This window comes from Saprolegnia diclina, assembly GCF_000281045.1.
Source record: "Saprolegnia diclina VS20 unplaced genomic scaffold supercont1.36, whole genome shotgun sequence".
Taxonomy (NCBI): domain Eukaryota; phylum Oomycota; class Saprolegniomycetes; order Saprolegniales; family Saprolegniaceae; genus Saprolegnia; species Saprolegnia diclina.
In genome coordinates this window covers 288,611-300,578 of record NW_008246103.1, presented here as the reverse complement: position 1 = coordinate 300,578, position 11,968 = coordinate 288,611, and the positions used below count along the sequence as shown (strand labels likewise).

The window sequence follows — 11,968 nt, the reverse complement described above, 5'->3', positions numbered from 1 at the left end:
AAGCCGAGCCTCGGGATCTACGTGCACTCGAAAGTGCTCTTGGTCGACGATGTCCTCGTCTCGATTGGCTCGAGCAACTGGAACGTCCGCAGCATGACGTCGGACGCTGAGATTGGCCAGGAAATTGTCGACACGACGCACGTCATTGTCGAAGATAACATTCAAGTTACCAAGCTCGCACGCGACTTTCGCCTCAGCAAGTTTGGCGAGCTCACCAACTTTACTGTCGACTTTGCCAACCTCTCGTTTCTGCAAGCCGCGAACGCCCTCGAGACGTACGCCCAGCAACGCGACGCGTGGATCGAGCCGTACATGCTCTACGAAAAGCCATATTGGGCCATTTACAGCGCCGGCGCCAAGAACCTCGTCGACGGCGACGGGCGCTGTACAAGCGGCGTGCCATTGAGTCTCTGCCAGAATGACTCGTGGCTACAGACGCAGTACCAAGTGATTCAGATCACGTGCGGCTGCGAACTCGCGGGCCTCGCTGTCAGCATGTGCGACAACATGACCACCTACCTCAACGCCGGTCAAGCCTCGGCCGAGGCGACGTTCACCAACAAGGCGCTTTTGTACTACGGCGGGATCTTTGCCGGCGTCTCGGTTGGCGTTCTTCTCGTGGCGGGCTGCGGCTGCTACTACGGACGCAAGTGGCATCGGAACCGACGCAAACAAGCGGTGAGCCCCACAACCAAGACTGTCGAGAAAGAGTAGCCAATGTAAGCCTGTAGTATCGAACCATTATTCCAGTTTGGTGATGAGAGCAGTGCGATGGCCGGCTTCTAAAAGCAAGCAGTGTTCACCAGGCCTTTTGGGATTGTCGAGAAACCAGCTTGCATTAGATCGAGCGGGTGCCACGTGGTGGAAGGAATCCAAGAAGGTTGTCGATCACTCCAGAGCCTGGAATCTTGCCCAGAGGACAGTTCGCAGGCAGCTGGGGACACCGGGGGGCGTCGGTATTTGGTACCTTCTTGGGTGAGAAGGGAATAACTGAACCTCTGAAGACCTTGCCTTGATAGAGCGTAAAGAACATAACCTCCGTCAGGCTATGCGTGGATGGCTGGGGCGAGCGTGGACGACGTGGCGCTTCCTACAGATCTTCTTCAAGTTGCCCCGCCTGTTTGGCTGGTTGCAGTTGGGAATGAAAAGCTTTCGATTGGCTGAAACCGTCCAATCACAGCGCGGTCAGTATCTTGCTGGCCGGACGCCACTTGTGTCAGTTGAGCTTTTGACCTTTGTTGCTCAGTACACGCTATCGTAATGCTAGCCCGCCGGTTTGTCTCGACACAGCGCACGCTCGTCAAGGAAGCGTCGATCGCGAGCCTCTTGCCCAAGGCCGAGAGCCAAAGCCTCTTCAAGGACCACAACGACGAGCGGGTACACGCGACCACGCCCACGCCTGCTCGCTCGGCCAAGTCGCTGCAGTCCGTCTACTCGCTCCAGTACCTCAATGGCGAGTCCGCGTCCAAGCCCTTTGATGTGCCCAGCTCCAAGCTCCAAAAGTAACCTGATATAAGGACATTATTGTGTGCGTTCCCAAGGGTCTCCATCACTTGTTCGCGTCGTTGGCCAGCGCATCTTCGCACGCATGGATCGAGTCCATGAGACTCGTCGGATACGTGACGTCGTCGACGTCAAACGCCTACACGCTCTGAGTCACTTTGTCGTTGGCAAGATACCACGCACCTCGATCGCACCGAGGTTGGCGGCGATGGCGTCGACCGTCATACCGTCCTTGGGGAAGACGACGCCGCGCGAGCGCTGCCAGCGCACACGCGAGACCCAACCAGCGCCGACTTCGTACACGTGGCCGCTCACCGCACAGTCTTCATGGGCGAGGTACCCCACAAGAGGTGCCACGTACTGCGTCTGAAGGCGCGCGAGCACGGACGGCGACGACGGGATCGTCTCTGTCATGCGGGACATGGCCAAGGGCGCAATGACGTTGACCTTGATGTTGTTGCGACTGCCTTCTTTGGCGGCAGTGAAGCTAAAGCCTGCGATGCCCATCTTGGCCGCGCCATAGTTGGCTTGGCCGACATTGCCGTACAGGCCCGACGCAGACGAGACGTTGATGACGCGCCCGTAGTTTTGCGCCCGCAGAATTGGCCACGCGGCTTTTGTGACGCTTTGATAAAGCGATTAGGAATCAGCGCACGAGGAGGATCGAAGCGCGTACCTCATGGTGCCGTTGAGATGCACGTTGAGCACCGAATGCCAGTCGTCGTCGGTCATGTTTTTGAGCGTCACGTCCCGCAGAATACCTGTGGCGACGATCAGCGATCGTTCGCATAGCCCCTGTTGCATCTGTCATTGTACCTGCATTGTTGACAAGAATGTCCAGTCGACCATCTAGTGCCAAATTGCTCATGAGGATGCCACGACGAGGCTGCCACGTACACGTATCCAGGGCTGTCTGCACGATACTGCCGCCCTGCTCGACCGAGCTATAGTTGGCAACCGCTGCATCTTTTCCATGGAGCGACCGAATCTCATCGACGACCGCGTCGGCAGCGCCTTGGGCGATGCCAACACCGTGGCGGTTGCCCCCCGTGTCGTTCACGATGACCTTGGCGCCGAGCTTGCTTAGCTGGAGCGCGTACGCCTTTCCGAGTCCGTTGCCCGCGCCCGTGACGATGGCAACTAGGACACACTTCGACCCTGCGACCGACGAGAGCTCGTACCTCGATTGGCCAGATTCATCGTCGCTGTTGGAAAATGATCAGCAGCAGCAGATCAGCATCGCGCGTATTGCGTGATGATTGGCTATTTCTCAACATCTTGCCGAAAATAAGGGATGCCGAAATTAGAGGGCCTCGTACAACATCCACGCAGGACTGCGTCTCGCGTCAGGGTTGCTTGTCCAAGCTCCTCCCAGCATAAATAGGGGATGCATCCACCGCATTCCATATCTTTTAGGATGGTAGTGTGGATCAACATGCATGACCTGACGCATGCAGTCGATTGACCTGCGTTACATTCGGCACATGCCATGGTTGGAACAACCATTTGATTGGTCATTTTGCGAGCATTTTGGCCAATCCAATCGAAGCCGGCAGACCACACGCCGAATGATGCAGTGCAGTCGCGGATTTTGCTCTTTTCAAAAATGTCGCCCAAACTCGCCACAGCTGTAGACACATCCTTGGAGAGTATGGCAAGCTATGTGGCGTTGGCATTCGAGGTCCAGAAGCACCGTTTTGTCCCATTTATTATTTATTCATGGCGTCCGCCACAAATAACCATGTATTACCATATTTAAGTGCTTTCGCCATCCAACTCATCGTCAGTGCCTTGACCCTCGTCTGCATCGTAGCGACTGCGTTGAAAGCAACTGAAGAAGGAATGCGAACTCAGTGGTTTGTATAGTACACGACTGGCCTAAGTGTCCACCTCCCTTACAAGATTGAAATTGCGGACTGCTCTTGGCTCGTTGCGGCGAATAGCCCAGTGCTAATTGTAATGGTAGACGCAAGAACTAGACTCCGCCTTGCTCCATGAACGTGGATCTGAAAATACGCGTATGTCGTGGCCAACCTGTTTGATTTGGCATGTGCCACCTTTGTAACTAGAGCGCGTAACCGGCACGGCCCAATATATACTTAGTTGTCAGTACGCCGCCCTCTGTAATGGACCTCGCGTCGGCGGCCGCGATCGTCAATTCGGCGAATGCCAAGGGAAGAGAGACGGTCAAGGTCGTTGTGCGCTGCCGACCGCTCTTTGGGAAGGAGATCACCGAGGGCCGGCAGTCGATCGTGACCATGGACGTCGCGGCCGCCGTTGTTTCCATCAAGTGCCCCGACAGCGACGCGTTAAAGAGTTTTACGTTCGACTCGGTTTACGACGAGCACACGGTGCAGGTACCCACGCCACATGCGTTCAACGTGTTTCAACGCGTGGTACTAGCGACAATTTTATGACGAGTCGGGCTACCCGCTTGTCGAAAGTGTCTTTGAGGGCTACAACGGCACTATCTTTGCGTACGGCCAAACCGGCTGCGGCAAAACGCACACGATGCAAGGCAAGGACAGCCCGCCGGAGCTCCGCGGCGTCATCCCCCACGCGTTTGACCACGTCTTTGAAAACATTGGCGCCGACACAGAGCGCGAGTACATGGTCCGCGCCACGTACCTCGAGATTTACAACGAAGACATTCGCGACCTCCTCGGCGACGACTCGAAGCAAAAACTCGAGCTCAAGGAAAGCGCCGACGGTGGCGTGTACGTCAAAGACCTGACAGAAGTCGTTGTGAGCGACGTCGCCAGCATTAACCGGTACCGCATTGTGTACAACTTGTCATTCTCTGAGTGAATGACGTAGGGTCATGGCCCGGGGGTTCAAGAACCGCACGATCGCGGCCACGCTCATGAACGAAGGGTCGTCCCGGTCGCACTCGATCTTTACCATCGTGGTGGAAATCAGTGAAAAAGTCAACGGGGAGGATCATTTTCGAGCGGGCAAGGTACCTGGTTCAACTTGCGATTCGAGTCCAACGCGCTATGTACTGTCTAGCTCAACCTTGTCGACTTGGCGGGGAGTGAGCGCCAAAGCAAGACGGGCGCGACTGGCGCACGGCTTAAGGTTCTCTCGCAACACACTGCTGCATACGACAACGTGCGCGTAGGAAGGCTGCAAGATCAACTTGAGTCTCTCTGCGCTTGGCAATGTCATCTCTGGTACGGACCGTGTTTGGATGTATCAGTTTGAAAGCGATGGGGTGTAGCTCTGGTCGACGGCAAAGGAAAGCACATTCCGTATCGGGACTCGAAGCTCACACGGCTGCTTCAAGTATACATCCTCGATACAACCACGGGATAACCCTATAAAATCGTTGTAGGACTCGCTTGGTGGCAACACCAAGACTGTCATGGTCGCTGCCATTAGCCCTGCGGATTACAACTTTGACGAGACACTCTCGACGCTGCGCTACGCCAACCGTGCGAAAAACATCAAGAACAAACCGACCGTCAACGAAGACCCGAAAGACGCCAAGTTGCGCGAATACAAGAATGAAATTGAGCAGCTCAAGCTGCTGCTCGCCCAGCAAAAAGCCATGTAGGGGCGATTCTCCCAAGTGCTTTGTTCATTTTTGCAACAGCACGCCCGACACCACCCTCCGCCCGACGCCACCACGACGAGGTGCGGCCATCATTTATGGTGGATGAAAACCAGCTAGTCACCGTGGCCATTAGTCGAGCGATCCCCGACGACCTCGGCCTCCATGACGCTCGAAGAAGTACGTCGACTGGTCAATGGACGACATACTGAAAGCTAAGACTAGGAAGCGAATTTAATGGCCACCGACAACGAAGGCGTTGCTGTGCCGACGACACCGTCGGGTCGCGCATTGCAGCTTCAGCGCAGCACGACCGAGCGCGAAGAAGCGCTCGCGGCCCAGTCCCAAGCGCTCCAAGAATCACTGCAGCGGGAGAAAGAAGAGATGCAACGCCAGCTTCGACTCGAGCAAGAAACCATCGAGAAGGCCAAAGCCGACGCCGCCAGCATGATGGAAGCGGCACAAAAGATGATGCTCGAGATGCAAACGGTCGCGCGCCCGCCGTCACAAGAGATTCCCGTCGCCGAGGTGGACCCCGACGCAGAAAAGAAGCGTGAAGACGACCGGCGGCGGTTCCTCGAGGCCGAAGAAACCAAAGCCAAGGCCGCCGACATGATGGCCAAGGCCGAGAAGCTCATGGCCGAGGCCGTCGCGCGCTCTGCGCAGCCACCCAAAGTGAAAATCGTCAAGGAAGTCGTCGAAGTGGTGCGAGAAGTGGTGCCCGAGGGCCATCTCAAGGAGAAAGAAGCACTGCAAGAGATGAACCAAACGATTCAAAACCACCGCGACCGCATGGCCAAGGAGCTCGAAGAGGCCCAGCTGGTGCGAAATATCCTTATTTATTGCTTCTTTTCGACGCGTTAATTGCTTTGTACCCATCCGTAGGCCATGCAACACCACGTGCGAGAGAAGAGCGAACTCGCGTCCAAGCTGCACAAAATCGGGTCCCAAATCTGTGGCAAGCACGACTCGCCCGCGGACGCTGAGATCGCGCTGTTAAAACAGCAGGTACAGTGTATATTGTCTTTTGATGCGAGGATAATTTTGGTTGGCAGGTCGAATACCGGCGGGCGCAAATCAAGCTCAAAATGAAAAAGAAAAAAGAAGCCCAACTTGAGATTGCACAAATGGCGCTCCAAGCCGAGAAGGCCACGGTCGAGGACGAACTCAAGAGTGCGCAGGAGCAAGTGCAAGCCAACTCGGCGCTGCACAAGAAGAAACAGCTCAAGTACAAGGCCAAGCTCGAGGCCGCGCGCGAAGAAATCGTCGACCAACAAGCCGACTTTGCCCGCGAGCGCGACAGCCTCATGGACACGATACGCCAACAAACACGCGAGGTCAAGCTCATGGAACAGCTCGTCGAGCTCTTCTTGCCCCAGAACGAGCTCGTCAAAGTGTGGGACAAGGCGGTGTGGATCGATGACAAGGAAGAGTATTTGCTGAGTTGCAGAGAACCTTGGTCCAAGTCGAGTGCACTAGGTGGCAGCTGCCCCGCATCAAGCCGCGAAGCGACTTTACCAGCATGAAGCTACCGACGCTGGGTGGTGGCGCCTTCACGCCGATCGACCGCCCGATCACAGGTGGGGAGGTGGGCGGCGCCGAGGTGTGCGACGGCTCCGCGCTCAGCAATCGGTCGAGCAAATCGCGCAACAAGACAACGCGGGTACGCTACGATGCCGGCCGCCACCATCCACCGTTCTGTGTCTAGCGTACGATCGAGGGTTTACCGAGCCGTGGCGACGAGACGTCGGGCATGACATTGCTGCCGTTGGCCGACTTGAGTCGGTCGGTCAAGCTGCCGAGTGCCCACAAGACGACGCGGACTGACAGCACCAAGGGGGACGATGGGACGCCCAAGCGGTCCTCAAAATCCAAGAGAGAAAAACGATCGTCCAAGCACCGACACCGCGAAGGCGAGAGCCCCAACAACGGGCTCGGGCAAACCTTGGAGCCGCTGCTTGTACACGCCGTACGTTGACCGAAAGCGGTGCAATACATATATACATGTGGTAGGACGAAGCGCGCACCGCCACGTCCGAGCTCGTGTACCCGCTGGGCGCCGACGACGACGAGCACATGGACGACTACCTCCCGCGGGACCGGCTTCAGTCCCGTCAAGGCTCGCGTCAAGGCCGGCGAACGACCGACTCGAAGACATCGGGCTTGGGCGAGACCGAAGACAGACCCTCGCGCCGGCGTCGCAAGTCGCTCCCGAAAGACGACGACGAAGTGAACGACGTTGAAAAGCCAGTGGCGACCAAGAAGAAGAAGAAACGCAAGTCGATCGTGGCAGCCGAGCTTCTCGCGCCGCCGTCGCCCGAGGATCCCGATTACGATGAAGTGCTCGGCGAAGTCTTCTCCAGCGGCGCGTACCCTTAAAAATAATCCGCAATTGCCGGCGTCATTTTGCTTTCTTTGGTGCTCGACCGACCATGCGACCGTGTGGGCGGTATTGCTGTTCCTGAGCTTGCTTGCGTGCATATTCGCATCATTTACGGGCTAGCAACGCAGCACCTTGTGGGGCGCTTTTGCCTTGAGCTTCGCGCTGAATGGCATCCCGGGTTCGAAGCGACAGGGCTCAATGCAACTGGGTATCTAGCGTACTATCGACTCGTCGCATAAATCTGATGGCAAACCGTCAACTTCGAGGCAGCACCCGATCGAACCAGTTGGGTTATCAGGACAAAGGTATTATAGTGGAAGCGGTACGATCAGAGCCACACACCAAGCCCATTTGGCGGTGAGAAGGGCCACTTGGGCTCCGCCTCGACGACCTCTCAACATTGTCTTGGTCCTTCGCACGCTACGCTGCACCATCGCGACGACACGTCCATCGGGATCCACAGCCACCTTGCTATACATGACGGGGCATAGAAGTGAAGGCAATGATGATGCCGTCGACGTGTCCATGGTGGTGTGGCCTACCTCCACCATAGTCCTTCTCCACTCCAATTTTGGTCTCAGAAGCTACTCAGGACAGAAGCATACGCATGTACTTGATCTTTTTCATAGCAGGACGAATTGTGACTCAGCGCTTGGTCTTTCGCTGGTTGGCGCTTGTCGATGTGCTCTGCCGCATCTTCTTTTGCGCTTGAAAGAACGCGAGCGAGTCCGGGTCTTGCGCTCGAATGCGGTCGACTTCCATTTGATCAAACTTTTCGCCTTCGTCGAGCTTGTCTTGGTCGCCGTCGCCATCGCCGTTCTTGGCTTGGCTGCCGCCGTCTCGAAACCACTCTTCGAATTCATTGACCATGCGCATGCGAAGGAGCTCGATGCTGCGCTGCGTAAAGTCGTACTCGGCCCGCGCTTCCTTGAGGTCGTCAAAGAGCACACGGTAGTCGCGCTTGGCTTCTCGCTCGCGCTGCATCAAGATGAACTCTTCTTCGTCCACGACTTCGTCGTCGGTCGCCTTGCCTTCCTTCTTGGGACTCTTGCGGTTCGTACGTTTCTCGTTCACTTGGAGCTTGAGCTCGTCGATCGCGGCTTTTGTGCGGTTGAGCTGTCCGGTGATGTCCTTCATTTTCTCCTTGATTTGCTTGAGTGATTCCTTCTCCTCTTGCAGCTGCATATGCGTCTTCTTTCCAGGTCCATTGCCAACAAAGAACTAACATGGCCGCGATACATACACCGGTCGATCGCATATTGGTACCTTGTAGGCGTCGTTCTTGCCATCGTCGTCGTCGCCATCACTGCCCTTGACGTCGTTGTTGCCGGCTTTCTCATCGCTCGCCAAATCGTCGATCGTTGCATCCCGAATCGTTGTCTCTTCAAGGCGCAATGCAGTGTCCTTCTTGTTGACTTCGAGCGACACGGGCATCGCACCGGCGGGGGCAACACCGAGCACGAACCCGTGCTCTTCCGGATCCCCCACGAGCTTTTCGTCGTCGTCCAGTGTCGTTGGCGCGCTGCCGTTGTCGCGCGATGCATTCGACGTCGACGTTCGCGTCGCGAGGGCCTGCGGCGACGCGCTCTCGGCGTTCCGAAGTAAAAGGCGGAACTGGCGAAAGAGCTCCTTGATGTGCCGCAAGCTCGAGAGCTGCAAGAGCGAAAAATCATCGTCGGTCGGCGCGTCCGTGTAGGCGCGCACGAGTCGCATGAGCTCAAACTTCTGCTCGGGCGTGTGCTCGTCGTAGACGACGCCCGTGCGTTCGACGAGCGCGTCGTGCATCGTGAGCTCTTGCTTGAGCTCTTTGATTTGGCGCTCGTATTTTTTGAGAAGAATGCTCGGGTCGGTCTCGACGATCGAAGTGGCTTCGTTCTGCACGCGCATCATGCGTTGGGCGAGCTTGAGCGTCGAGATGGTCTCTTCAATGTGCTTGCTTTCGCCCTACGAAACCCCATCATAAAATTCTCCACCCTCAACATCAAAACTCAAATTCGAAACTCAACATCAAAAAGAGAAATCCCATCAAAAATGCAGCAGAAAACGACACATATCGGTGTACCCAGATGCAAGCAAACATGAGCGTGTTGCAGTTGCCGCCGAGCGAGTCTTTGAGGACGTTGGTGAGTTTGGTTTGGCGGTACGGAATGTGGCGCGCTTCCCGCGACCCGAGCGCAACAATACACTGCTCGAGAAACGTCAAGCTCTGGTTGATGTACATGCTTTCCTTCTTGATCGTCGACTTGTGCGCTTTGCTGTCGTCGTCGTGCATGGTCTTCTTCAGGCGCTCGCTGCCCGCGAGGTCGACGAGGTGGAGCTTGCTGTGCACGACGTGTTCGTTGCCGCCGGTGCGCGACTTCTACTCGAAGCCATGAGCCAGAAGGCATTGGCACGGATGGAATCTACTTGCGAAATGTGAAAGGTAAAAATGCAGTGCGACCGGTTCGAGCGTTTGTTGAGCTGATGCTCGGCGACCGTGCGCTGGAGCTCGCCCTTGAAGAGCTGGTCGAGTGCATCTTTCTCTGTGGGCGCCTCGACCTGCGTGAGCCCACGCACGTACGTGCCTCGACTGTCCTCGACGACCACATAGTCGGCGACGTCGAGATCGTCGTCGTGCGGCGAGAGCAAGTCAAAGATACGGTCGTTGTAGATCTCCATGTACGAGACATGGACCGTCGACTCGATCTCGATGCGCGCGTCCATCTCTTGGTAGACCTGCGCAATCGCGCGCGGTGCAATGCCGCGGTGCTGGTAGTTGCGCGTGTCGCCAATCATTGTAAACGTCTTCCCGGCGCCGGTTTGGCCGTACGCGAGGATCGTACCGTTGATGCCGTCGACGATGCTACCGTGCACAATGTCCCGCGCAATCGCTTCGTACACTTTGTCTTGGCCGGCGTTCTGGAGTACTTGGTGGAACTTGAACTTCCACGCTTCCTTCTTGTTGGACGGCCCTGTCTCGGCCTTGGTATCGCTCAAGTCGATCTCGATCGTGTGGTCGTCCTGGTCGATGTTGATCTGGTTGGTCGCAAAGACCGCGGTCGGCCGCGCGCGGATGATGACCTTGACGCCATTCTTGCCCATGCTGTGCGGACCCGCAATAAGATCTTGGTGTCGGCTCGTGAAGCGACGCAGCCAAAGGGCAACGTCGCATCCGGCATCCGGATACTACGGTCCAAACGAGGGTCGACAATGTCAAAAAGGGGTATTTGTCCCAAGAGAGGGACCTTTTCGACAAAAAGGGTACCGCAATCCCAAACAACAGCACGCCAGACAGATGCAACTCGTACGGTGGCTGGGCCTGGTCGTGGCTGTCATCGCTGCGCGCGAGGCGCCGACCGACGAGACGTGTGCGCTCGATGCGCATGGCCACACTAGCTGCGCCACGCCTGCGGCGATGCTATCGGTGGAGATTGGTGTTGGCTGCAAGCCCAAGAAGCGCCGGCAAGTGACCAAGGCCGCCAACGCCAACGTCGGTGCCAACTGCGGCGAAGACGCGTACTACGTGAGCTCGTTTGCGCATCCAACGTATGTGAGCTTTGGCGTGGCCGACGGTGTCGGCGGCTGGACGGAAAGCGGCGTGGATCCGTCCGCGTTCTCGCTGGCGCTCGTAGCCGGCGCCAAGGCGTCGTTCGAGTCGTCGCCGCGCCTGGACCCGCTCGCGCTCATGGAAGATGGCTTCCAGCATGTGTTGCGTGGCGGCGACGCCAATCCGGGCGGCTCGACTGCGGTGTTTCTCGTCCTCGACCGAAAAACCGGCGAGCTCACGACCGCGAACCTCGGGGACTCGGGCTACCTCCTCATCCGGAACGGTCGCGTCGTCTTTCGCAGCGTGGAACAGACCTGGGCGTTCAACGCGCCGTACCAGCTCTCACTGTACCCTTCGTGGATGGAGAGCCCGGACGTCGACCCGTACTCACCGGCCAGCTCGTTCACGACCCGCCACACGATCCAAGCCGGGGACGTGATCATCATCGGCTCGGACGGGCTCTTTGACAACGTGTTTGACGCTGAAATCCTCGACGAGTCCATGCGCTTTGTGGGCCCCGTGCTCGCCAAAGCGTTGTCTCCGCAAGCGCTGCGACAAGCCATGATTGACGTGTCGTACTCGCTGACGATGATGGCCAACGCCTTTGCGCACGACCAAGCGCGCGAGTCGCCCTTCTCCAAGCTCGCGCGCGAGGGTTACGGGTACCAGTTCAACGGCGGCAAGGTCGACGACACGACGGTCGTGGCCATCTACGTCCATGACCACATGACGGAAGCTTAGCGCGTGAACTGCAGTTTACACCGCGTTCCGCGCCCGTGAATACTACTATTCCGTCGCTATAATGTCCTATTCCTCTTGCGTCGTCCTGTCCATATACTGCATTGCGATGGTCTGTAATGATATGGACCGTTCGGCCGGCGTCACCATGCATCTTCTGCCGTCCGGTGCGTCACTTGACGTCCTCGCCAAGATTCGCACCAGTACCGCAGTACCACGTTTCGCCGTCTACATTTTGCTTCTCCATATCTTTGCCCAGCGTCCT

General features: G+C 57.1%; 6 protein-coding genes across 6 annotated transcripts; 4 read left to right on the top strand and 2 right to left on the bottom strand.

Annotated features, from left to right (window-relative positions):
* Positions 1 to 757, top strand: SDRG_10603 (hypothetical protein). Its single transcript, XM_008616599.1, has one exon. It carries the CDS (start codon positions 94 to 96, stop codon positions 712 to 714), a length of 621 nt encoding a protein of 206 aa, XP_008614821.1. The 5' UTR covers positions 1 to 93; the 3' UTR covers positions 715 to 757.
* Positions 758 to 1,222: 465 nt separating this feature from the next.
* Positions 1,223 to 1,540, top strand: SDRG_10602 (hypothetical protein). Its single transcript, XM_008616598.1, has one exon. The coding sequence runs from the start codon at positions 1,261 to 1,263 to the stop codon at positions 1,504 to 1,506; it is 246 nt and encodes an 81-aa protein (XP_008614820.1). The 5' UTR covers positions 1,223 to 1,260; the 3' UTR covers positions 1,507 to 1,540.
* On the bottom strand, positions 1,489 to 2,745 carry SDRG_10601 (hypothetical protein). The gene is made up of 6 exons (XM_008616597.1): positions 2,685 to 2,745; positions 2,401 to 2,643; positions 2,320 to 2,352; positions 2,180 to 2,264; positions 1,687 to 2,128; positions 1,489 to 1,642 (listed from the first exon to the last, which is right to left on the bottom strand). Exons 1-6 carry the CDS (start codon positions 2,701 to 2,703, stop codon positions 1,550 to 1,552), a joined length of 915 nt encoding a protein of 304 aa, XP_008614819.1. The 5' UTR covers positions 2,704 to 2,745; the 3' UTR covers positions 1,489 to 1,549.
* Positions 2,746 to 3,611: 866 nt separating this feature from the next.
* On the top strand, positions 3,612 to 7,435 carry SDRG_10600 (hypothetical protein; the record flags this gene model as incomplete). Its single annotated transcript, XM_008616596.1, has 15 exons — positions 3,612 to 3,860; positions 3,907 to 4,274; positions 4,321 to 4,462; positions 4,513 to 4,581; positions 4,625 to 4,676; positions 4,724 to 4,788; positions 4,838 to 5,055; positions 5,099 to 5,139; positions 5,193 to 5,236; positions 5,282 to 5,878; positions 5,942 to 6,064; positions 6,112 to 6,488; positions 6,536 to 6,719; positions 6,765 to 7,025; positions 7,070 to 7,435. The coding sequence occupies exons 1-15, from the start codon at positions 3,630 to 3,632 to the stop codon at positions 7,433 to 7,435; spliced, it is 3,138 nt and encodes a 1,045-aa protein (XP_008614818.1). The 5' UTR covers positions 3,612 to 3,629.
* A 595-nt stretch (positions 7,436 to 8,030) lies between these two features.
* On the bottom strand, positions 8,031 to 10,554 carry SDRG_10599 (hypothetical protein). Its single transcript, XM_008616595.1, has 4 exons — positions 9,846 to 10,554; positions 9,502 to 9,798; positions 8,706 to 9,383; positions 8,031 to 8,660 (listed from the first exon to the last, which is right to left on the bottom strand). Exons 1-4 carry the CDS (start codon positions 10,518 to 10,520, stop codon positions 8,085 to 8,087), a joined length of 2,226 nt encoding a protein of 741 aa, XP_008614817.1. The 5' UTR covers positions 10,521 to 10,554; the 3' UTR covers positions 8,031 to 8,084.
* Positions 10,555 to 10,683: 129 nt separating this feature from the next.
* SDRG_10598 (hypothetical protein) lies at positions 10,684 to 11,818 on the top strand. The gene has a single exon (XM_008616594.1). The coding sequence runs from the start codon at positions 10,714 to 10,716 to the stop codon at positions 11,704 to 11,706; it is 993 nt and encodes a 330-aa protein (XP_008614816.1). The 5' UTR covers positions 10,684 to 10,713; the 3' UTR covers positions 11,707 to 11,818.
* Positions 11,819 to 11,968: the final 150 nt, after the last annotated feature.

What these genes read in the sequence shown, in the direction of transcription:
- SDRG_10599 (XM_008616595.1), bottom strand. Translation starts at nt 10,520, where the DNA reads ATGGGCAAGAATGGCGTCAAGGTCATCATCCGCGCGCGGCCGACCGCG. An exon ending in TCATGTTTGCTTGCATCTGG is followed by an intron (nt 9,384 to 9,501) that starts GTACACCGATAT and finishes GGGGTTTCGTAG; the next exon opens with GGCGAAAGCAAGCACATTGA. An exon ending in GCAAGAACGACGCCTACAAG is followed by an intron (nt 8,661 to 8,705) that starts GTACCAATATGC and finishes CGGCCATGTTAG; the next exon opens with TTCTTTGTTGGCAATGGACC.
- SDRG_10598 (XM_008616594.1), top strand. Translation starts at nt 10,714, where the DNA reads ATGCAACTCGTACGGTGGCTGGGCCTGGTCGTGGCTGTCATCGCTGCG.
- SDRG_10602 (XM_008616598.1), top strand. Translation starts at nt 1,261, where the DNA reads ATGCTAGCCCGCCGGTTTGTCTCGACACAGCGCACGCTCGTCAAGGAA.
- SDRG_10603 (XM_008616599.1), top strand. Translation starts at nt 94, where the DNA reads ATGACGTCGGACGCTGAGATTGGCCAGGAAATTGTCGACACGACGCAC.
- SDRG_10601 (XM_008616597.1), bottom strand. An exon ending in GCAGACAGCCCTGGATACGT is followed by an intron (nt 2,353 to 2,400) that starts GTACGTGGCAGC and finishes ATTTGGCACTAG; the next exon opens with ATGGTCGACTGGACATTCTT. An exon ending in CATTCTTGTCAACAATGCAG is followed by an intron (nt 2,265 to 2,319) that starts GTACAATGACAG and finishes TCGTCGCCACAG; the next exon opens with GTATTCTGCGGGACGTGACG.